Genomic DNA, 25,036 nt, shown 5'->3' on the forward strand with positions numbered 1-25,036 from the left:
GGTAAATTATTGAATATTTCACCATTTTTCTAGGTAAATACATTTCTAAAGGTGCTATTGTGCGGTCACAAAGGATAACGCTCGTTCTGGGCAGCAGGGCGTTGAACGCTCGTTCTGGGCGGAAGGGTGTGGTTACAATGTCACACACACATTGCATCCCTTCCACTTGTACAGAAGACGTCAACATTACATGTTGCTCGACTATTTTTTCCGATTGTTTAATGCGGGCCATGATTTTGACCAATGAATGTCGTCGGATGACCGATCGGTCGATTTACTTATCGTATATCCCTGCCATAAGTGTGACTCAGCAGCAGGAGAGTGTCGGTGGAAGATGAAGTGAAGAGTGTGGAACCTGGGAGGGGCCTACCTACAGGCAGGGTTGCTGGACAGGAGGATCTCTCAGCCTCAACCATCCCCTGAGAGAGGACAGCCTGGGAAGCAAGGAAGGAGCCAGCTCAGCGTACAGCCTGAAGGCAGCCACCAACCCACAAGCTTACAGGAGAGGACTGAGTGAGAATCCCCGAGGGCTTCTGCACAGAGAAGGTTTTTTACCTTCATGCATAGAATGCATGAAAGTAAAAAAATCTTGAGCCATTACAACCACTTCCACTTTACATTGGTAGCCCCCTTCACATCGGAGGTCTCTTCATCACTTTAGAGCCCCCTTCACTTCGGAGGTCCCTCTCCACATCACAATAAAGTCCACTCCATATATCAGAGACCCTCCATCACATCAGTGTCTTCTCATCACATCAGAGTCCCTCCTATACATGAAACCGCCCCATCACATCAGATTACCCCCATGAGAGATTCCCTGTATCACATTAAAGTCTACGATCTCTGATCCAGGGCAAACTAGGTTTCATGCTTGAGGCACCCCAGGGAAACTCAAAGGGCATTCCATATGGCACCCTGATTGAGAAACACTGAGTTACACTAGCATTATTTTATTTTTAATAAATGTTTTTCCACTTCCTGGTTGAGTAAGACACTGGTGATGTAACCCTAGCCTTAAAGATGCATCCTGGGAAGTTCCTGTCACATGTTCCAGGAGGTAGATCCAGAGTTCCAGGAAGTAAAGGATGATCGATTCATATGTCCTCAGTGAAAATTGCCACCATGAGAATGGGGAGGAAAATCAAAATATAATACACAAAGCATAAAACGCCTTTGCTGTCATTTATATGATAAAGGTGAAGTTCCTATTTCAGGCCTAAAAAAAAAGAAAACAGTCTGTAGCTGAATTTTCTGTGTTGATTTTACATTTACTAACGTTGCTTTTACAATCCTCAGAGATTCTACAATAAAGGTATAGAATACAAGCTGACAAAGTTATAAAAACAGCACAGGTAGAAACATAGATTAGAGAATTGTGAAAAAAATACATGTACCAGACAAAAAACAAACTGAAAAAGGTAAAAAAAAAAAGAAAATGCTCATCTATGTAAAATGCATTACACAGGCCTAATCTTCATCTCAGAAGACTTGTAGGAATATAGGTGGCCTCTCCCAGAATCCCAGTTGATGCCATCTGAATGAGAACCATGTGCTCCAAGGTAATAATGCCCATTTAGGTTTGAGTCGTGGCAATCGTAGTACCACCAGGCTCCCTTAAACTTCTCAGCACAGTGACCAGCATATTGATCATTATCTTGATCCTTAGTACTGAACATTTGACCATCATGGTTCTTCATAGAGTCACCTGTCAATAAATCAACAGAAAAGTAAACTTTTATGCCATTTAGGCTTGGTTTACAATAGCCCGACTCCAAAGTCTCTCGACTTTCAATGCATCCTTGGAGTCCAACTTTGATACAACTTTGATGTGACTTTTTACACTCTGTGGCATTGAAGTCATATCAAAGTCGGACCAAAGTAGTGCAGGAACCTTTTCTAAAGTCTGACTGACTTGTGCAGTATCAGTTAAGATGGCTCTCATAGGGAAACATTGGATTTCACATGTCATCCGACTTGGGGTCTCACAAGTCCGATCACATGTCGCAGCAGTATGAACTGAGCCTTAATGTTTGTTTTTCACTTCATCAAGTGTTTTCCTACGGAATGGACACTCTGTGTACTCTGGTGCCTTGATATATGCTTTCAAGCTCAACTCCATGGAGAGTAAAAATCCTCCCTTGCTTTGGGGTTACCCACTAAATACTAATTTAGGCCCAGGGGACAGCAAACACAGTTTTGCTTGATCTCCAGCTTACTTATGATCCAGCAGTTGACTGTTCTTTGGTGTCCTCACATCCAGTGTAGGGCTATGGGCTTTGAAATGGACTTGATGACTTTAGAGAATCTAAACCACTGGGGCAGAGGGGAGAGGAGGCTACATGAACCAGTCTAGCAGTGTGGAGAAGCCTGTGAGAGCTGAGGGTCAGATAAGTAAAAGTGCTTTTCTTGTTCCTCTAAATCTAAACATGCTTTAAACCTTTTAGTGGGAATTCTGGTGTTCCTAGTTTAAACAGAAGACATGTAACAATCCCTTCACTAACCCAAAATTTTTTATTCTGGGGACCTCTACAAGTTTGATAAACAGCAAAAGTATTTCAGGGGGCATAAACATAAGATGAAAAAAACAAAATAACCTCCACCTCATTATTCAAGGAGCAATCAATCTTCTCCAAGAAGTTCATGGATGATCCCACTCTATCGTGTACAGAAAAGGACAGGGTATTCTTATTTTATTCTTTACCTAAAGCTCAGTTCTGGGTTCAGAGTTCATAAGCAGACCCAGTGGTGGGAGTTGGATGCCATGCTTTGCAGGATGTGGGCATGGACAAGTACAAGTCTAAGCTATCAATCAGGATGTTTTGCCATTCTTTAATATTTACCTGCATTACCATGTATGAAGGCTCCCAGCACCAACTTGTACTTTTCATCCTCTGCCAAAACTTTGAAAGACATGTACATTGCATGTTGTTTTGTGTTCTGAAAATCCTGCAGGTCAACACGAAGCTCCCAAGTGCCTGTAGTGTGAAGTAACAGTCTTATCATGTCATGTTGCCCAGACAGAGTTATTATAGAGTCAAACTCTGTGACCACGCTAAAAATTACAACTTTGTGTTGAATGGGCTATATAAATAAATAATAATCAATAAATAAACTTTTGACCCCTAACGATCATAAAACATATATCCCGTGAATAATCCAGTGTAATACAACCTATAAGCGGTGAATCACAGATACGTAATATTTTAAATAAATGTGGTGAATCCAAAACACATGAACGAAATAAATATATAATTAGAAATGTATCTAATATGAACCCACCACAGTCTGGAACATGTGTGAGGCTGGAGTGGACCCAAGCAGACCTCAAGCTCTCTTAGGTTGGATGGAGTGCATCTGTGAACAGAAATTTTCAAGTCTTTCCACAGATTCACTTAGGTTACTTCCGGCGCTCTGTGATGTCACTTCCAGCGTGCAATCCTCAGTGACACCGTGGTTCTCTTGGGAGATACAAAATAGGCATTTGTGGATTTACATATCACCATCCACTGCCCTTCTCCAGTCTTTCCGTCTGTCATGTTTACCATCAGGACCTTCCACAGCCATGTCATCACTACAGTAAGCTGCTCTCATTACTCTTTACCAGTATGTGATTGCACCATTTTTCATATAGTGCCATATTACTACACTGGATCTCCAGGAATATGTTTTTTTATTGTTAGTTTTATTCAACTATTAAACAATTAGTTTTGGACATGTTGGTTGTCAGTTGGGTATGTCATTGCCTCATCATTCTGGCTTTCACCATGAGCGCTCTGTTTTCTTTCCTTCAAAATGGTACTCAGTAGTATGGCCCCCACAGGCTTGTATGCATGCCTGACAATGTCATGGCATGCTCCCAATGAGATGATGGATGGTGTACTGGGGTATTTCCTCCCAGATCTAGACCAGGGCATCACTGAGCTCCTGGACAGTCTGAGGTGCAACCTGGTGGCGTTGGATGGACCAAAACATGATATCCCAGAAGTGTTGGATTTAGGTTAGTCCAGCGTGGGGGCCATTGAATGGTATCAATTCCGTCATCCTCCAGGAACTGCCTGCATACCCTCGCCACATGAGGCCGGGCATTGTCGTGCACCAGGAGGAACCCAGGACCCCCTGCACCAGTGTAGGGTCTGATAATAGGTCCAAGGATTTCATCCTGATGCCTAATGGCAGTCAGGGTGCTATTGTCTAGCCTGTAGAGATATGTGTGTCCCTCCATGAATATGCTTCCCCAGACCATCACTGATCCACCACCAAAACGGTCATGCTGAACAATGTTACAGGCAGCATAAAGCTCTTCACAACTTCTCCAGACCCTTTCACGTCTGTCACATGTGCTCAGGGTGAACCTGCTAGCATCTGTGAAAAGCACAGGGCACCAGTGGTGGACCTGCCAGTTCTGGGGTTCAATGGCAAATGCCAATCAAGCATTATGGTGCTGGGCAGTGAGCATAGGACCCACTAGAGGACGTCGGACCCTCAGGCCACCCTCGTGAAGTCTGTTTCTGATTGTTTGGTCAGAGAAATTCACACCAGTGGCCTGCTGGAGGTCATTTTGTAGGGCTCTTGCAGTGCTATTCCTGTTCCTCCTTGCACAAAAGAGTAGATACCAGTCCTGCTGATGGGTTAAGGACCTTCTACGGCCCTGTCCAGCTCTCCTAGAGTAACTGCCTGTCTACTGGAATCTCTCCCATGCTCTTGAGACTGTGCTGGGAGACACAGCCTTCTGGCAATGGCACATACTGATGTGCCATCCTGGAAGAGTTGGACTGCCTGTGCAACCTCTGTTGGGTCCAGGTATCGCCTCATGCTACCAGTAGTGACACTGACCCTAGCCAAATGCAAAACTAGTGAAAAACAGTCAGAAAAGATGAGTAGGGAAAAAAATGTCAGTGACCTCCGCCAGTAAAACCATTCCTGTTTTAGGGGTCATCTCATTGTTGCCCATCAAGTGCACCTGTTGTTAATTTCATTAACACCAAAGCAGCTGAAACTGATTAACACCCCCACCCCCTGCTACGTAACTGGCCAGATCAATATCCAAGGAGTTTAATTGACTTGATGCTATACTCGGATTAAAAAGTGTTCCTTTAATTTTTTTGAGCAGTGTATATTGGATTTACATTCATTTATACTGGACTCACTTTAAATGTATTTTGATTAAGTCTTGGTTGTGGCAAATTCAGTGTCTGACCCCTGCTCTTCTCACCAACCCGTAACAAAGGACTGGCCAATCTCACACCGTGCTGTCAGGTATCAATGCCACTCTCAGCTGCACCCTGCACAAAGATTTTACAGCTTGCGGGACAACAATCTAGATGCTAGCAGCCTGAGAGGGATTGTCTCTGGGTTCAGTTAATTAAGCTGTTAATTCTTTAAGCTACCACCACCACCTTTTGCTTGAGAAGGAGGAAACTCACAATCTTAGCAGTAACAACTATGATTTTAGAATAAACATCTGTAACACACACTGTCACCGCAGACAGGTATGTTCAGAGTTTTGTAATACTGTAGCACTCTTCAAGAGACAGGGATTCTTCTAGTTTGCATTAAAAGCCTTAAGGACAGTTTTAACACTTTTCAAAATAGGGTTTAATAATGAAAAGGTAAAAATGGTAAAAATAAAATATTTACAGAAAAAAGGTGTTACAAAGAAATAAATAGATAATAAAGCAACAGAGGAATAAAAAGGAGTTGAAAATGTAGAATACTTGCAATTTCCTTGGTTTTAACAAAGTTCAGTTAATAAGCAAAGTGTTATCGGCTCTCATAACTTGACACATGTTCCTTCATTGATGGTACATGAGAGCTGTCAAAAGGTCCTGACATTCCCTTTTCCTGTGTTATCAAAGGGATGTTGACAGAGACCATTTGACCAATCATCCAGTTTACCCACTTGCCTTCTGGGCACTTCTACCCCCTTCCTGCCCAGACCAATTTTCAGCTTTGAGGGCTGTTGCACTTTGAATGACAATTGTGCGGCCAAGCAATATTGTACTTATATTAAATTTTTTGCATTTGTTTCACATAAATAGAGCCTTCTTTTGGTGGTATTTAATCACCGCTGGGGTTTTATTTGTTGCACTATAAATGAAAAAAAGCAAAAAATTAAAAAAAAAGGTTTTCTTTGTTTCTATTATAAAATTTTGCAAACAGGTAATTGTTCTCCTTCACTGATGTGCGTTGATGAGACTGCACTGATATGCAGCACTGATGGGCACTGATTAGGTGGCACTGATAGGTAGCACTGGTGGGCATTGATGAAAAGGCACTGATGATGCACTGATATGCAGCAATGATGGGCACTGACTGATAGCACTGACAGGTGGCACTGACCGGCAGCACTGCTGGGCCGCACTGACGGGCGACACTGCTGGGCACTGATGGGAGACACTGCTGGGCACTGATGGGCGACACTGATAATCAGAGCACTGATAATCAGTGCCCTGATTATTAGTGCAGATCTTCCGTCACATCTACCGGTTATAGGCATTACTTTCTTCGCGCTGTGACAGCAATAACCGGCAACTGTATTTACATTGTGATCTGCTCTGTCATTTAGCAGGTGATTGTCCTGCTACCGTATCATGTGATCAGCTGTGTCCATACGACACAGCGATCACCTGAAGCGCCAGGTGTGCGCTGGGTGTGCGCCGCTTGGGGTGCGCAGGGGGCGTGTTCTGGGAGGACATCCATGGATGCCCTCCCAGAACTAGTCAACCACGCTGTAGCCAGGGGCAGACTGACCATTGGGGAACTCGGGCAATGCCCGAGGGCCCGGGGTCAGTAGAGGACCCCATGAGATATCCCTGGTACCTTTCATAGGCTTTTATGGGTGTGATTTGAGTGTGGACAAGGACACAGGGGCCCCATGATCCCCTATTGCCCGGGGGCCCCATGAATTTTCAGTCTGCCCCTGGCTGTAGCCAACTTTTGGCTAGAATACGGTTGGGAAGGGGTTGGGTGCTGGGAGGTCACCACGTTTATGACCAAGTCCCAAATACAGTTTCTTATAAGTGTTCATATTTCTTAATACCTACTATTTACAGTCTGCTACCATGCAGATTATTGGATTATTGTCCAGCATGAAATTAGCTTTAAAAATGATATAGATATTACAGGACTTGGATATCTATTTCTCATAGGAGGGGTGTGGAGGCCTAATCCACTCTGGTACCTCCTAGCATAGGGGTGTTTGGGTTCAAAATGCTACCCAATAACCAAGAGAGGTAAATGTGTCTATATTCTGGCTGTGCTGTTATTCTTTCATGAGTTATGAAACATGCTGAAGCTTTAGAGTCTTGGCTAATAATCAGTCTAGCAGAAATCTGTATTCCGCAGACTTCATACTAAGGTATTAATGACCCAATGACTGTTTGTTCTCCAGATTGGTCAAGCTTGTGAGGGTGACAGTTTTATTAGGGTTTCCAGACCGAAATTGTGGGTTGGGAAATGGAGCGGTCTGTGGGTTCGTTCAATGGATTGATAAGAAAGTCATGGCATCAACTAACAGTTGTGTATTGTTCCAGATGGCTTCCTGAGGGATGTAAAAGAAGACCACTGCTGCCATTAGTCCTCCTTGTGTTATAAAAGGTCAAGGGAGAAATCCGAACAACATGGCTGCCACACATACATAGATATTCGTGTGCCTAGTACACCCAATCATTACATTGGTGAGTATTGAATTCCCAGGGAGAGGCCACGTTAGATTGTGTGGCGCAAACGCTTTTGCATGGTTGCTTGCAGGACTGCACCATTTTACTTGGATATCACTACAGTGGTGGGTTCTTATTAGAGGAATTGTGGACAATTTCTAATTATATATTTATTTAGTTCATGTATTTTGGATTCACCGCATTTATTTAAAAGATTTATCTGTGATTATAAATTGTACTACACTGGATTATTCACAGGATATACAGTATGTAATATGATCATTAGGGCTTACGAGTTTATTTATTGATTATTATTTACTTATTTTTTTCATGTATATAGCCCATTCAACACAAATTGATTATTTTTAGCGTAGTCAGCGAGTCTGTATTTATTTTTGCTGACTTTTGTCATTTAGTGACTGCTGCTCATGTAATTTATCTAATTGGGTCCATTTGGTGCAGATTCTCTTAATCCTTTTATTATAGGGTCAGTCCACCCAAAACTGATGGTTCAGTGGTTGGTAGATGCTGGAGAGGTCAAGTGACAGTAAACCAAATCCTTCATCTCCAAAAATAATCCATACACATCCACTTCTTCAGAGCCCTGTAATGTTTTTTTCATTTTCTTTCATTTTATATTATGGAGAATATAACAGGAGTAGCTGGAACACACATAGGGGGATAGGATCCCCAAAATTCCCAGGTGGACAGAAACAGGAATTATGGCAAGGAGATCTCCTTGTTTGAGCATTCAAGACATATAAAAAGCCTGAAGCTGACTCAGGAACTATAGCCAAAATATAGCTAGTAGGTAAATTAACCCTTTAAGCCCTTCCCGCACAGCTCCTTGCACCCCTTTAACTGAGTCTTTATGGGAAGTGGGAGGGACTTTCCAATCCTGTGATTGGCTGTCACAGTGGTCACATATTTGGAAGCCGGTCCTGAGGTCTCCCAATCTTTACTAGATACTGGAAGCAGTCTATGACAACTCGGCCACTGTGCTGAGAGCACACACTGAGCATGCTCTCTGCACAGAAACCTCCACGGATGCCTATGTGCAGCATGTGAGCATAAAATCTCACCCTTTGCAGCTACACATATGCAATAAATAAACCTATCATTGCAAATCTTTACGACGCAAATTACGACATGACAATAATCACAGACACATAAATAAGCCTTTGTGAGATAACATTTTCTAGGGATGTAAATAAGAACCAAAAAATATCAACTATATTACCTGAAGATGTTATTTTATGGAGATTGTCATTCCCCAGCCAGAACTCATTCAGGCGACTGCCAAACCCTTCCTTGTAAGCCTGCCAGTCCCGAAAGAAACTCACTGATCCATCCCAACGACGTTGGAACACCTGCATAGATAATCATAAGGATTGGGTGCTGCATGTATTCACTTATTATTTTGGGGTATAAATTGAACAAACTTTAGTTACAGCAGACTCATCATTACAATGCACACTAAACAAGAATCAGCAGAGTATTGGATTAACAAGTAACATTCATTTGAGTTTAAGAAAAAGTTATTAGGTGGGTTTACAGGAAGGTGAGAACCCAGGGTGGTCATCTCCAGTGCAGCAATGTTCTCTAGTAGCCAGGAGGTGAGGCAGTGACACAGTCTATTGAATGACACCTTGCATGCAGACCAGTGGTGTATTTAGGCTTTGTGCTGCCCTAGGCAACACAAAAATTGTCTGCCCCCACAGACACCAACCAACACAACCCCCCGTTCCCCCTCCTGCGGAGAAAGCCTGACATTGACCAACAACACCCCTGCCCCCCACCTGGGAACCTTCCACTACCACCCCCCCCCCCGGCAATAGAGAGGCACTCATCTTCACAGCTTCGGACATCCCCGAGAATGAGAATCAGAATATACATACACCATCAAGCAGCCTGCAGCTTCTCTCAGATCCCACCTGGTTTTCATGGTGCCTGTGTCCATTATTTCATCCCTTCTTCTGGTGGGTTGCTGCCTCCTGAAAAATGCTGCCCTAGGCAAGTGCCTTGTTTGCCTTGTGGTAAATACGCCCCTGATGCAGACAGTGTGCAACAAGGAGTGGGAAGGCTATAATTTGAATCACTTTACAAAACTGGCAGGTAAAACAGTTTCGGTGCTAGTGCGTTGTCAAGGTCCTACCTTTTCCCAGAGGTTATGTTACTCCATGTGCTGGCATCCATCTTGGATTTCTGCTGAGCATGGTGGGAATCTTTTATGCCTTCAGGTCTCTGAGGTCCATCCTCCAGAGGGGTGTGGCTGATGACATATAAGCCTGTGGTCCGCACATGCGCTTTGCACTTGTGTCTTGTGTCTTTGTGTTGCTATTACTCTGTTCTGACTCTCGTGACAATCCTGGAATCTGACTCGGCTAGTGACTTGACTATTCTTTGTGTTCACCTTTGATCTGACCCTCTGTTGCTGAACCCGGCTCGTGACCTGGGACTTAGACTCCACGCCCTGAGGGACTTTGGTCTGTGGGTGGTGGTTGTCGTCAGCCAGTGTGTTACCTTGTTATTAGGCCTGCCTGTCCGTTCCTCAGCTCCTGCCCTGATATTACACAAGTGCCATGAACCCTGACGGTGAAGGTACGCCTTCGCTCCCAACGTTAGTCGCTAGACTCGATCAACAGGATCACCTGTTGGATCAGTGCGCTCAGGTGTTGCAAACTCTGCTTGCACGTACTGCACACCTTGCTCCTGGTGCTATTAGGCCGGTAGTCACTCCGGTGGTCGCTCCCGCTGCCACTCCGCTGGTTGCGCCCACCACCTCGGCTGCTGCATCGGCAGCGCCCAGAGGTATGACTGGTTCTGCCCCTCTTCCACAGCGCTTTGGGGATGAGCCGCGTCAGTGTCGTGGGTTCCTCAACCAGGTGGGTATTTATTTTGAACTAATACCCCACGCTTTTCCATCTGAGAGGTCAAAGGTGGGGTTCCTAATATTACTACTCTCAGACCAGGCCTTGGCCTGGGCAAATCCCCTATGGGAGAAGAATGACCCAGTGATTCACGATTTCTCCGGTTTTGTCGATACCTTCCGTAGGGTATTCGACGTACCGGCTCGCTCCCCCTCGGCGGCCAAGCTGCTCATGACCATGCATCAGGGTTCACGGACCGTGGCCGAGTACGCCATAGAGTTTCGTACCCTGGCGGCAGAGGTGGGTTGGAACAATGAGGCTCTGGTGACTGCGTTTTCCCATGGTCTTTCTGAAACATTGAAGGACGAGATTGCAGCTAAGGAACTGCCTAGGGAGTTGGAGGAGCTCATTTCTTTCCTGATCCTGATTGACACCAGGCTCAGGGAGAGGCCCTCACTCAAGGAACGCCTGCGGAGGCCTTCCAATCGACTGGCACCTGCGTTTTCTGTCCCACCCGTTCCTCCCTCTCCTCCCACGCCTCCTGGGGATAGCTTGTCTGGTGGTGAGCCCATGCAGCTGGGGTTTGCTCGCCTTTCCGAGGGAGAGCGGGCCGCTCGGCGTCAGAAGGGTCGCTGCCTGTACTGCGGTCTCGGTGGGCACTTTCGGCAGTCTTGTCCAGTCCGTCCGGGAAACGCTCACACCTGAGATCCTGTCGGGGACAGATCTTGGGTGGAGTTTCCTCGTCCCCGACGTTCCGCAAGGATAGGCCACTGATCACCGTTGTCCTCTCTTGGACGGAGGGCTCGGTGACGGCCCAGGCATTGGTAGATTCTGGGGCCGGTGGGTTGTTCTTGGACAGCTCGTTTGCTGCACAGCACTCCATTCCCCTGCAGGCTCGTGCTACCCCATTGGTTCTCGAAGCAATAGATGGCAGGCCCCTGCAACCGCCGCAGGTTACCCACGAGACTCAGGTGATTTCCTCCCCACACTATTCGGTCATTTTGGGGTATCCCTGGCTCCAGAGGCACAATCCAACCTTCGATTGGCGAACAGCCGAGATTCTCTCATGGTCTCCACAGTAGGTATTGTGTGCCTCCTCGGACTCTGCGTTGCCCACCGACTATGGGGAGTACCTGGACGTATTTGATAAGGTACGCGCTGGTGCCTTACCTCCGCATCGTCCTTACGACTGCGCCATGCAACCCGGTGCCACTCCTCCGCGTGGCAGGGTGTACCCTCTCTCGGTTGCGGAGAATAAGGCCATGGAGGAATACGTTACGGATGTGCTTTCTCGGGGGCACATTCGTAAGTCTACTTCTCCAGCAGGAGCAGGGTTTTTTTTTTGTAAAGAAGAAAGGTGGGGAATTGAGGCCTTGCATCGATTATAGGGGTCTCAATCGGATCACCATCAAGAATGCCTACCCAATTCCTTTGATTTCTGAGTTGTTCGACCGCCTTAAGGGAGCAACAGTCTTTACCAAACTCGACCTTAGGGCGGCGTACAACCTCGTACGGATCAAACAGGGGGATGAGTGGAAGTAACACCAGAACCGGGCACTATGAATACCTGGTGATGCCCTTTGGGTTGTGTAACGTGCCTGCGGTTTTTCAGGAATTCATAAACGATGTCCTTCGTGACTTGTTGCAGCAGTGCGTGGTGGTTTACCTGGATGACATCCTGGTTTACTCTACCTCCATGGAGTCCCATATCCAGGATGTCAAGCGGGTGCTGCAACGATTACGTGAGAACGAACTCTTTTGTAAGCTCGAGAAGTGCGAGTTCCATCGATCCCAAGTTGCTTTTTTGGGCTACATCATTTCCGCAGAGGGATTCTCCATGGACCCTCAGAAGGTTGCGGCGGTTCTGCAGTGGCCTCGTCCCAATGGTCTTCGGCCCATTCAGCGCTTTCTGGGTTTTGCCAACTACTATCGGAAGTTCATCAGGGACTTCTCCACGTTGGCAAAGCCTCTCTCTGATCTAACCAAGAAGGGGAGTAACCCTCACGAGTGGCCATCCGAGGCCATCGTAGCTTTCGAGGCTCTGAAATCCGCCTTCGCTTTGGCTCCAATTCTTTCTCATCCCAATCTTGGGTTGCCCTTCGTCCTCGAGGTTGATGCTTCCGAGACGGGAGTAGGGGCTCTCCTGTCTCAGCGTCGGTCGCCCGATGGACCCCTACTTCCCTGCGGGTTCTACTCCAGGAAGCTTTCCTCTGCAGAGTGCAACTACCAGATTGGAGATAGGGAGTTGTTGGCCATCATTCTGTCTCTCAAGGAATGGAGGCACCTGCTTGAGGGTTCCGCGGTTCCGGTCCTCATTCTTACCGATCACAAGAACCTGACTTATCTTTCGGAGGCCAAGAGATTGACACCCCGCCAGGCCAGATGGGCTCTGTTCTTGTCACGCTTCAACTATGTGGTTTCCTATTTGCCTGGTTCCAAGAATGTCAGGGCTGATGCGTTATCACGGCAATACTCTGAGTTGTCCAGGGAGGACTCTGAGCCAACCTCGGTTATACCTCCAGATCAGATCCTGGCTGCCATTCGCACCAGTCTGACTTCTCCTCTTGGGGAGCAGATTTTGGCGGCTCAAACTGACGCTCCTTCCGACAGGCCGGAGGGTAGATGTTTCATACCCGAGATGTTTGCGCACCCACCTGCTGCGTACCTACCATAACTCCAAAACTGTCGGGCATCCGGGGAGGAACCAGTTGTGCTGGGTCGTCTCTCGTTTATTCTGTTGGCCTACTCTCTGTACCGACATTGCCTCTTATGTAGCGGCATGTTCGATCTGTGCCCAGAATAAGTCTCCACGGCATCTCCCATTGGGTCTCCTGCAACCCATTCACAATGGGGAGCGTCCTTGGTCACACCTGGGTATGGACTTTATTGTAGACCTCCCGGTGTCTCGGGGTCATACGGTCATTCTCATGGTCGTCGATCGCTTTTCCAAGATGTGCCATTGTATTCCACTCAGGAAATTACCAACAGCGCAAGAACTGGCCACGGTCTTTTCCAGGGAGATTTTTCACCTGCATGGGTTGCCCAAGGTGATTGTCTCGGACCGCAGGAGTCAGTTCGTGTCCAGATTCTGGCACGCCTTCTGCTCCCAGTGGGTATTAGTCTCTCCTTTTCTTCAGCCTACCACCCGCAGTCCAATGGGGCTGCGGAGCGTTCCAATCAGGCCTTAGAACAATTCCTTCGGTGTTATATCTCGGACCATCAGGACGATTTGGCCGATCTCCTGCCTTGGGCAGAGTTTGCCAGAAACTCGGCGGTCAACTCCTCCTCCGGGATGTCTCCCTTCATCGCCAACTATGGGTTCCAACCCGCGGTATTACCTGAGAGGTTCTCACCACAGGACATTCCGGCTGTGGAGAACCATCTTGCTGCCCTGCGTTCTTCATAGGGGCAGATCCAGAGGGCCTTGAGGGACTCAGCTCAGTGCCAGAAGTTCCAGGCTGATCGCAGACGGTTGCCCGCTCCTTCATACCAGGTCGGCGATCGGGTGTGGTTGTCTACTCGCAACCTCAATCTTCGGGTGCCCACACTCAGACTAGCTCCATGTTTTGTTGGTCCTTTTCGCATTCTCCGCAAGGTGAATCCGGTGGCCTATGCCCTTGCCCTTCCGCCTGGGATGTGGATCTCCAATATCTTTCATGTATCCCTGTTGAAACCTCTGATCTGCAATCGCTTCACTACCTCTCTGCCTCGGCCCCGTCCCATCCGGGTTGACGGTCATGAGGAGTATGAGGTGAGCCAGATCCTGGACTCTCGATTGGTGCACGGTCGATTACAGTTCCTGGTTCATTGGCGCAGTTATGGTCCCGAGGAGCGTTCCTGGGTTCCTTCCACAGATGTCCATGCTCCTGCCCTCCTCCGCGCTTTTCATACCCGCTTTCCTCAGAAACCTTTTGTTGAGGGGGAGGGGCCCTTGAGGAGGAGGTACTGTCAAGGTCCTACCTTTTCCCAGAGGTTATGTTACTCCATGTGCTGGCATCCATTTTGGATTTCTGCTGAGCATGGTGGGAATCTTTTATGCCTTCAGGTCTCTGAGGTCCATCCTCCAGAGGGGTGTGGCTGATGACATATAAGCCTGTGGTCCGCACATGCTCTTTGCACTTGTGTCTTGTGTCTTTGTGTTGCTATTACTCTGTTCTGACTCTCGTGACTCTCCTGGAATCTGACTCAGCTAGTGACTTGACTATTCTTTGTGTTCTCCTTTGATCTGACCCTCTGTTGCTGAACCCGGCTCGTAACCTGTGATTCTTGTCTGCTGTCCTGTACCGTTTTGTCCCGTTGTTGTCGACCCGGCCTGCCTGACTACTCTATTGTCTTTTCCACCAGCTACACACCATTGGCGGCGGCCATTACTGCAACTGAGGTGTCTCGGGGGTCGCGACCTGGTTCCTGGCTGCGTCAAGTCCATCCCCACCATCAGGGGCCCTGGTGAAGGGCAGCCTGGGACTTAGACTCCACGCCCTGAGGGACTTCGGTCTGTGGGTGGTGGTTGTCGTCAGCCAGTGCGTTACCTTGTTATTGGGCCTGCCTGTCCGTTCTTCAGCTCCTGCCCTGACATGCATTTGCATTTAGCAATTTGGCTGGAGTCACCCTTTAGCTGTAAATGATATATACAGATCTTCAATGTACAGCCCACAATATCCAGAGGTTGCAGACTCAATCCTTTTTGCAGCCGTTAATGCCTCTTCCTTGTAAAAACTCCAAATATATGCATTTATTCAATAAAATAATTGAATATATATATATATATATATATATATATATATATACAGAGAGAGAGAGAGAGAGTTTTTACAATTCCATATTCATCATAGATCCCTCCATACTAAGCTCCTCATGAAGCAGCGTTTACAACCATGAAACGTGTTGAGACTTCAACTTCTAGATGTTGAGGACCATACATTGAAGATATGTGTGCTCAGTCTGCAACTATCATTGTTTATGATAATAAGAGTGTGACAGATGGTATGGAGTGGTGAACAAATTTCTCATAATTCATTTTTTTGCTTCTGGGTAAAGAACATTTTAAGGATGTTCTAATAAGTTTTATAACACTTTTTATACAAATGTGTTGGGTATGTTTTTTGGTGTGGTGCCCTAAAAGCCCATCTCTGTATAACTTTTTTTTTATTTGCACCATATGTTGAGATGTGGCACCCAGTGACCTCTTATAGTACCTCTGTATATAAATGGTATATGGTTATACTCACTATCCATCCACCTCCATCTGTATGCATATCACACAGGACTTTCAGCGGCTGTGTGCCATCCGGGTATATTGTGTACCAGTCACTCAGCACTTCTCCATAAATCTGAAGATCTTTGCAATTTCTAGCAACTGAGAAAGAAAATACAACCATAAACTGTACAGCATGGTAGGAAAATAGTTTTCCTGGTCTGGATTGCTGGTATGATTTTTCCTATAGAAATGCATTATGTAGTCATCATAGAAGGAGAGCTACTCTTTCTGTATTCTTCATCATAATCCAGGGGTGCTCAACCCTTTAAAGAGTGAGGACCACTTTGGGATTTGTAAACCGATTGTGGAGCACAATGAAATAAAATGGTTCAGAGTTTCACATTTTTTAATTGTGTACTCTCCAGCGATCCAAGAAATAAATTGCCAAAGGGAGGCCAAGGGAACCAGTAGCTCTGAGGAAAGGGATTTGTTCCCGAAATGTGTCAGCAACCTGACCACACTGACATTCGGAACACCTTGCCCATTGTTGTGGCCATCTCCATTATGCAAAGCTTTATATACATGCTATGTCTGTGAGTAAGTTTTTGTCTTTTATACTTTTGAATAAATCTTGGATAATGCATTAGGTGTTTGCGCCACCTGTCTGCTCTTTCACATTTTTTATCTTGAATAGCATAATGAACATTTTCCTCCTGCAGCCACTGAATGCCAGCAGGATAGAGAGGAGGCGACGTTGTGAAGCGGTTGCAAGGAGAAAATTGAGAAGATCAGTTCCTGTATAAGCCACCCCCCTTGTTCTATGTGTAAAATAGAATGTGAGAGGGGGGCCACACAGGCCCCCTGGAGAATGGGTTGGTGTCGTCATTGCGACCCCAGATGCTACACCAGTGAATTGGGGGTGGGGGTAGTTTTAAAAAAAGTCTAAACCACAAACGTAAACAAGCCATTACTGTCCTAAGCCTCCTATAAAGCTGCTTTCACATTGATGTGCTGCGGTGTACCTGCACCCTGGGAGCAGCACAGTGTATCTGCAGCTTTCCTGCGGATTAGCTGCGCTCTGCCATAGACTACTATTATTTCTTGCACATGTGGTGCACTTCTGAAAGTGTACCAAAACTGCTACATCAGTTTGAGGTTGAGGGCCACATCAGAGGGCTCTGAGGGCCACGTGTTGCTTACGGGCCACAGGTTGAGCATCCCTGTCATAGTCCATGCAGCTACAAATGGGGAGCAACATAGTGACATAACTACACCACAAGAGGATAAAGGTGCTTCCTTCCAATCCCGTTTCTGAAAACATGGCATATTGTAACATGGGCTACAAAGCAGCTAACCCTACACTGCTCTGGTTGTTTAAGGAGAAAATATCTTTTTTATTTGTTATTCAGACATGTCTCAATACATACATATAGTACATACATACATACAGTACATACATACTGTACATACAGAGGTCAGAAGAAGCATAATTATTATTATTATTATTATTATACAGTATTTATAAAGCGCCAATAGTTCGCTCAGCGCTGTACATTACAAAGGGGGACAGAACATGTGACAGAACAATACCAATACAATGCAAAACATGAGGGGTTCGAGGACCCTGCTCTTTGGAGCTTACAATCTAGGAGGGAGGGGACAGTGGTACAGGAGGAGATAGCTGTGGGGGATGGAGTGGTAGGCAGAGTGGAGGAGGTTGGCAAGTTAGCAGGGGGTGGGGTGGGGTAGGCTTCCCTGAAGAGATGGGTTTTCAGGGTGTGCCTAAAGGAGAGGAAAGTAGGTGATAATCTGATGGGTTGGGGCAGGGAGTTCCAGAGGATGGGTGACACCCTGGAGAAGTCCTGGAGGCGGGCATGGGAGGAGGAGACCAGGGATCTAGAGAGAAGGAGGTCTTGTGAGGAGCGGAGTGTGCGTGCTGGGCGGTACTTGGATGTTAGGACAGTGATGTAGTTCGGGGCAGTATGGTGGACAGCTTTGTACATCAGAGTTAGGATTTTGAATTTGATCCGTTGCGCAATCGGAAGCCAGTGGAGGGATTGGCAGAGGGGGGTGGCGGAAACGAAGCGGTTGGAAAGGTGAATGAGCCTGGCAGCCGTATTCAAGATAGACTGAAGCGGGGATAGCCAGCGTCGAGGCAGGCCAGTGAGGAGGGAGTTGCAGTAGTCGAGTCGTGATATGATGAGGGAGTGGATGAGCTGTTTAGTGGTTTCTGGGGTTAGGAACGTGCGGATTTTGGCGATGTTGCGGAGGTGGAGTCTGTTTGTTAAAAATTGGACTTGGGGCTGAAAGGATAGGTTGGAGTCCAGAATGACACCAAGTACTCTGGCCTGCAGGGCGGATTTGATGGTTGCGTTGTTGGATGTGATGGAGAAGTCAATGGGGGGTGGTGTCCGGGCTGGGGGGAAGACAAGAAACTCGGTTTTGGAGAGGTTCAGTTTAAGGAAGGGGAGTGTGTGATTCGGACAGAGACTGAGGGGGTGAGGTGTATTATAATAGTATAATACAAGGCTACAAGTACCAAATACAGACCTTTACCCACTTTACCCACCTTTAAAGCAGACCTTTACCCACTTTACCATCACGCTCTCTCTTGCCTCCTTCCCCTAACCTCTATCACAGACCTGAGCATTTTACAACCCATGGGCTACATCTGGCCCTTTAGCTGACCCTCCCTCAATTGAAAATGAAAAATCTCAGAATCCAGGCCAGTCAGTTGTAGGTGTAAATCTCAGCCTGAGCTAATGAACTCTTTTGTAGTGTAGTATTTCCAATAACTGAGGGACAGAAGAATCGCTGTACAAACACATGTAAGTTACCTTTTGTTACTTCTACAATTAAACCCTGGTTATTGGAAATACTACACTATGGAGGATCTCTGTTTTTGACTCACTATTTGTGAGAGAGAGTTTGCAGAGAATCGCTGGTGAGGATCCTATGAGGCACAGCAGTGGAGGTGTGGAGGAGGCCAAATAGGAAGAATATCTGAGAGGTACCAAACCAGGATTCTTGAGGATCCAAAGTGATCCTAAAGGCTTGTGGGCCCTTAGGGGTCACTGAAAGGAGGTGAGCGGGCATTGCAGCTGAAGTGGATAGAGTGTGGTTTATTCACGAGTGGCACTTGATATATAAAGACACATTGCATGTATTTAAATATCACTTGGAATAGATTTGTTTGGATTTGGACATTGGACGTTGTATTAAGTTGAAGTGGCACCATCACATGATATTGATTTATATTGTTTTGAAGCGGCACTATCACATTATTTATATGTTTATTTAATTAATGCAATAGGAGTTTGTATTGATTTTGGGGATTTGGAATATATATATATGTAGTAAGTGATAAATAAGAACACTGAGAAGATTATAGTATTTATCACAAAGTCAATATATTGGATTATAATAGTTTGTGCATTTTTAGCGCTACACTAATTTATATTTATGATTTAAGTGTTAGGGAGCATGTGGACAAGTTTTCTACTTCTTGTCTGAAAATGGAAAACCTCTGTTAGAAACAGCTTTAGATGAATTTAAGATTTTCCTCTAACCACATTTACACTTGTTTATAAATGATGGATTTGACACCAACCTTTCTGCCCAGGTAGACCGGCTATGCCTGGCTCTCCGACTTGTCCTGATAGTGATGTTGGTAAACCAACCATAAAAGTAGAAAGAGAAAAGAAAATATCAACAGTTGAATATAAACAATAATCGCAGAGTGTTAAATTGGAAGTAACTGGATCAAAATTCAGCTGGTTCAGCAGGAACCAGCCGAATTTCACTCCATGTGTGGCCACTTCTGGTCGGAGCTCTAACAATCAATGGGCTGATTGGAAAATTTTTCTCATTCAGCGACTTTAGCTACTAATTAGTGTATTCTTACAGCGGATAGTCCACACTATCAGAATACTTTAGAGTTGATTTACCAAAACTGGAGTGCAAAATCTGATGTAGCTCTGCAAAGAAACCAATCAGGTCCCGGTTTCACTGTCAAAGCTTAATTGAACAAGCTGAAGTTGAAAGCTGATTGGCTACCATGCACAGCTGCACCAGATTTTGCACTCTCCAATTTTAGTAAAACAATCCCAATGACTCACTGGGGGGGATTCCTCCATCCTACTTGCTTGTATTGATGGAGGAATCCATTTTTTTTTCATTCAGCCTTCTGGCTGAACCAGGGGCGGACTGACAACCCATGGGGCCCCTGGGCAGTAGGGGATCATGGGGCCCCTGTGTCCTTGCCCAAACTCAAAAAAGCCTATGAAAAAGGTACCAGGGGCATCTCATGAGGCCCCCTACTGACCCCAGGCCCTCGGGCAGTGCCCGAGTTTCCAAATGGTCTGTCCGCCCCTGGGCTGACCTAAAAAAATGTATCCATATTTGGCCAGCCTTATTCCCAGCATCTTATACATACTACGTGGCTATCTGTATACAATTTCTAAAAACAAACTGCTAGCAGAAAGGGGAAAGATTTTACAGCTGAAGAGACATACAAAGGCTCTTCTCCATAAATACTACACCTTATATAAAAATTAAAAAGTTCTATGACTTCCTTGTTCACAATTCCTTGGTTTAAGAGAATTTGATATGCTACTGACACTAGGAGTATGGCCCATGCTAGAGCATGGAGGCTTACCCCCTATTCAAACATGAGCATAGCGTATGTAGGTGATTTTAAGGGTGTTTTGTGCATTCTTGAATGAGGAGGCACTGCCAGAGCCAGAGAAGATTTCAAGCTGCAGGAAGCAGCCACTGATGTCAAGAAGAAGGTAAGAAGGCACCTGGGTATGTGTGGGGAAGAAAGTAGGGATCAAGCTTAGATTAGGCTAGGGAGGGTGGACTTGCTCCTTGTTTGCAAAGTAATAGGTTTGCTTGGTAGCCCATCCCGTATGCAGATATTTACCCTTCTCATGCTCCTCCACCACCTCATTTGCCTGCCAGAGCTTCCCATTGAAGTAAGTCTAGTATTGGTCTTGGTTGGCACTTGCACAGAGCACCCATCCCTGTGACAGCTTTTGAGTCTATTGACTTTCAACTCAGACAACCTGACTTGCTATTGGGCAAATTGTAATGGTCTTACATTAAAACAGTGAAAGCTAATTGGTTGCTAGAGGTTGATGGCTGCACTTAAGAATTCAGAACTGGAATTCTTTGCCGAGTAAGGCTGATTGTTTGTAGGCCTGGGGCACCTGGTAACATCAGGATTTGGAGGGGGTCTGGCATACATAAACTATGAAATACAATGGTCTGGGAGGTGTCGGGGGGGGGGGGGGCAAGGGACAAGGAAAGTGTATGCTCTGTAAGGTATTATGAGTGCTTTCAAGAACAATAGAGGCAATTGAGGAATTTACATGCCACTGATATGCCTTCAATAATTTCTGAGTCAACAACTTTTCTCCTTATTCCTTTGTTCATAATTTTCATAGCAGCAGAGATATCTCTTTTTTATTTCATTTTGTCTTTACTTACTCTTGGTCAGAAAGTCCAAACATATTGAAGCCTTTCCTCTCAGGTGTCCTTTTAGTTTCATATTTCTCTTGCAGTAACTCCTCCAACTTCTCCATTGGGAGAGGATGGATTTTCTTAAATTATAAACATACAAGGCCTAGTATTGCTGACCCTCCTCTTAGAATGCTATTTGTTTCACTGTTGTTGGGTTTGAAACTTCCTGACCCGGAATAAACATGTAGCCAGTTAAGCAAGAACTTCTGATCTATGTGCTTGACCCATGCTAAGGGATAAGTATGGCAGTTGAGCAACAGTTTCTAAAGGGATAAGCAGACTTTTTATTTCTGTCATGCAGCTATATACATAATGCTGCAACCCAAGGGCATCAACAATAAAAACAATACAATGTGTACACCATGGAACTTGATTTGTTTTTTCTGTTATTTTCAATGTCTTACAAAAAGGAGAAATAGCAGCTGAAACACCCATGTAGGGGCCACAGAAAATTAAACAATATTAGGTATAAAACCAATCAAAAACAAATTACACCAACAATATACAGTAACAGCATTCAAAGATGGTCCCTAGAATTGTGACCACAGTAAATAGAACATATATAATAGGGGAGCCCCAGGACCAGTAAAGGCATGAGTGGAAAAGCTCTGAGATGAGGACATAAAGAGGTAGAAAAGTAAAGGAAGTGAAGCAGGAGGGAAGAGATGAAGATGGGAAAAACTGATTTGCTTTTTTTTTATCTTTCACACAACCTTCTGCTGGACCCTCTACAAACCTTTCTGCCCCTGTAGTCCAGGCTCTCCTTTGTGTCCAGCTGGGCCTGGAAGACCAGGACAACCTCTGAGAATGGTCAACTTGTCTGAGTCTCCAACTCCAACAACTTTTATCTCTACAGAGATCACAAGAGAAACAAGGACAAATTTTAAGTTGTTTTAAAGTGTCATGATTATACAGTACCTCCTAAATACATGCATAAGAGGTGCTAGTGTCCCATAATCAAAATTAAAATGATAAATGGCTGCATTTTTTATATTTAAGCTGGATTGCTTTGGAGAGGCTACTCCCACAGGACAATACCAAAAAAACAGAAGAGAAGATCCAGATATGGAGAACACGGTAAGAGTACCACACCAGGTGCAACAGAATCCAAAAAGATATTATCTCTCCCTCCCAAGCCTTAGCACGAGGAATGTCCTGACATCAGACAAGTTAATGAACCCCGCAAGCAATTTCCATATGTCTGCCCCCCATGGCGAACAACCAAATGGAAACACCAAAATGTTTCCTTCCTAGCATTTACAGTAAATCCCTGAGCTGGGATGTAGCACTACCATGTAAGCCTTCCATACCCTTATTAAATCACCAAGGTGGCTGCAAAAGTGGCAGATCAGAAGCTGATTCAGTAAGTGTAAGAATTGAATTAAACATTCAAAACTCAACAGTTATATAGGAAGGGGTGAGCAGCAAAATACTGCTCAACTTTTATTTACTTTAAATGCTATTCATGTACATATACATATACACAGGGCTTTTTTCTTAGAAAATAGGTGCAGGTACTCCCCCTTTCTGGGTCACCCCTTGTCTCTGCCCCCTACCCATCTCCCAGCTCCTCCTCCTGATTCCTTTTGATGCCCCTTTTAGAGAATACAGAACCAAGTATCATTTTGTGGTGCTAAGTAACTTGTATGGAAATTTTTAATAACAAAAAATTAGTAAAATAGATCCACTATAGCCAGCAACAATAGCTCCCCCGAGCAACAATAGATGGGGGGGTCTGTTGTTGAAGGGGGGGAACCAATAGATCCTTCCAGCAATTTCCTACTAGCAAAAACAACCCCTCCCCAAGCAAAAATACACCCAACTGAAACAATAGAACCCCAAAGGACAACAGTAGATTCCAATTGGCAACAACAAACCTTCCCAGCAGCAATAGACCCCCCCTAAACAAAATACTGCCTGCAACAAAATACCTCCCAGAAGCAATAGATCCACCCCAGCAACAACAGACTACCACTAGTAACAATAGATCTTCCAGTAGCTAGCATCAATAGTACCTCCAGCAGGCAGCAACAATAGACCCTTCCATAAAGAGGAGATCCCTCCCAGCAACATTCAACCCTTCAAGCAACAATACTGTAGATCCCCCACCAACAACAACAGACCTCCCCAGGAAGAATAAATTTCTCCCAGTGACAAGAGAACTCCTAATAGCCAGCAACAATAGACACTCCAGCACTCCTTGCCATAACCTACATTCAGTACTAGAGGTGCTGGAGGTGCCGGAACTGCGTTCCCTTGTGCTCCCACTGAAAAAAAGCCCTGCATATACATATACTTAATTGTACTCAGAATGTTATTTGCCTATGAATAAAATCTGATAGGAATGAAATGGATTATTCAGCCAGGCCCTCATACCACATACTTTGGTAAATCTAAAGAAGATTGTATAGACATTGTGCAATCAACATGACATGTATGGCCTGCTTTAGGCTTGCCCAGGGGCGGACTGACAACTCATGGGGCCCCCGGGCAATAGGGGATCATGGGGCACCTGTGTCTTCGCCCACACTCAAATCACACCCAAAAAAGCCTATGAAAGGTACCAGGGACATCTCATGGGGCCTCCTACTGACCCCGGGCCCTCGGGCAGTGCCCGAGTTCCCCAATGGTCAGTCCGCCCCTGGGCTGGCCACAGATTGGCAGATGAATGACGATGAATGACTGCCATCTGTGTGACAGAATTCACCGCAGTTTCATATCTAATGGATTACAGGGGCATGTACAGTAAACACTTTCCTCTCTGTTTGTCACTGAAAGGAAGAATATATCAGCCAGGTACTATAAAATTTTCAAATATATTGGATTTTTTTGTTATCAATAATGAATGCTTACTGTAGTTGGAAAAGCTCATTGTCAATCCCTAGGGTAGCTATAAATGCATGATCATCACCCAAGTATCACATTGGGTTGATCTATGGTGACGCTGAGCCCTTTAGGGCCACCCTTAGGAACTTACCTGGACAGGAGTCCTCAGCAAAGCTAAGATAGTTCAGCATGAAGATCAATAGATGCGTTAAAACCCACATGATGTCAGTTAAGTATCAGATGTCTTTGTCTGTCCTCCCTCGCATCTGAGCTCAGATTCTGTCTGTAGGTATGCTTTTACACTTCTCTTTTACAGGTTGTTATTTCCTTTATTCTGTAATGCCTGTATTTTTCTCCGGAAGAACTGGACTGTGACCCCTTGTAACTATCTCTTCCACACTTTTTTGAAGCTGAGCGAAAACAATGAGCACTTTGAAAGAGTAGTTTCACATATGCAGATCAGAAAATGAAAACAATAAGGCTTATCCTTCTATATTTCCAAATGGCATATATTTAGGTGCTGCTTATAATTTAGTTTCCTTTCTTCCAGAGGGCAAAGCAAATGTAGTACTTCGCTCCATATTCCTACGTGCTTTGTAAGTCTACCTATGAGGTCAGGCAGGGCATGGCAGGCTGACATGCCTTTCTTCCTCTGCAATCTTCTTGCTGCCACTTGTCTCTGAAGAACCACAAACTATATAGAGAGAATGAAAGAGTAGTAGAGAATGCCTTGCCACCCTAGTTTTCCCCATAACTGGCAAGTAAGTAACAAAAAGGGTCAGAATTAAATCTTATGGTTATGCTAGGCAGCCAGGGAAGGTGACACATTTGACAAATTACAGCCTAGATTAGCCAGAATGCAGAACATCCAAATTATACTTTTCAAAGATCTTCAAAGAACTTCTAATGAGCTCCTGTCATAAATCGTTAAGTCATAAACAGTCTACAGAGCAGCTTAAGAA

General features: G+C 45.3%; 1 protein-coding gene across 1 annotated transcript; it reads right to left on the bottom strand.

Annotated features, from left to right (window-relative positions):
* Nucleotides 1–1,243: 1,243 nt before the first annotated feature.
* Nucleotides 1,244–24,357, bottom strand: LOC149463535 (ficolin-1-like). The gene is made up of 7 exons (XM_089675069.1): nucleotides 24,226–24,357; nucleotides 21,985–22,098; nucleotides 19,336–19,380; nucleotides 15,757–15,884; nucleotides 8,899–9,028; nucleotides 2,841–2,975; nucleotides 1,244–1,705 (listed from the first exon to the last, which is right to left on the bottom strand). The coding sequence occupies exons 1-7, from the start codon at nucleotides 24,293–24,295 to the stop codon at nucleotides 1,458–1,460; spliced, it is 870 nt and encodes a 289-aa protein (XP_089531195.1). The 5' UTR covers nucleotides 24,296–24,357; the 3' UTR covers nucleotides 1,244–1,457.
* Nucleotides 24,358–25,036: the final 679 nt, after the last annotated feature.

This window comes from Staurois parvus, unplaced genomic scaffold, assembly GCF_062004578.1.
Source record: "Staurois parvus isolate SC_StPar_1 unplaced genomic scaffold, SC_StPar_1.0 ptg000154l, whole genome shotgun sequence".
Taxonomy (NCBI): domain Eukaryota; kingdom Metazoa; phylum Chordata; class Amphibia; order Anura; family Ranidae; genus Staurois; species Staurois parvus.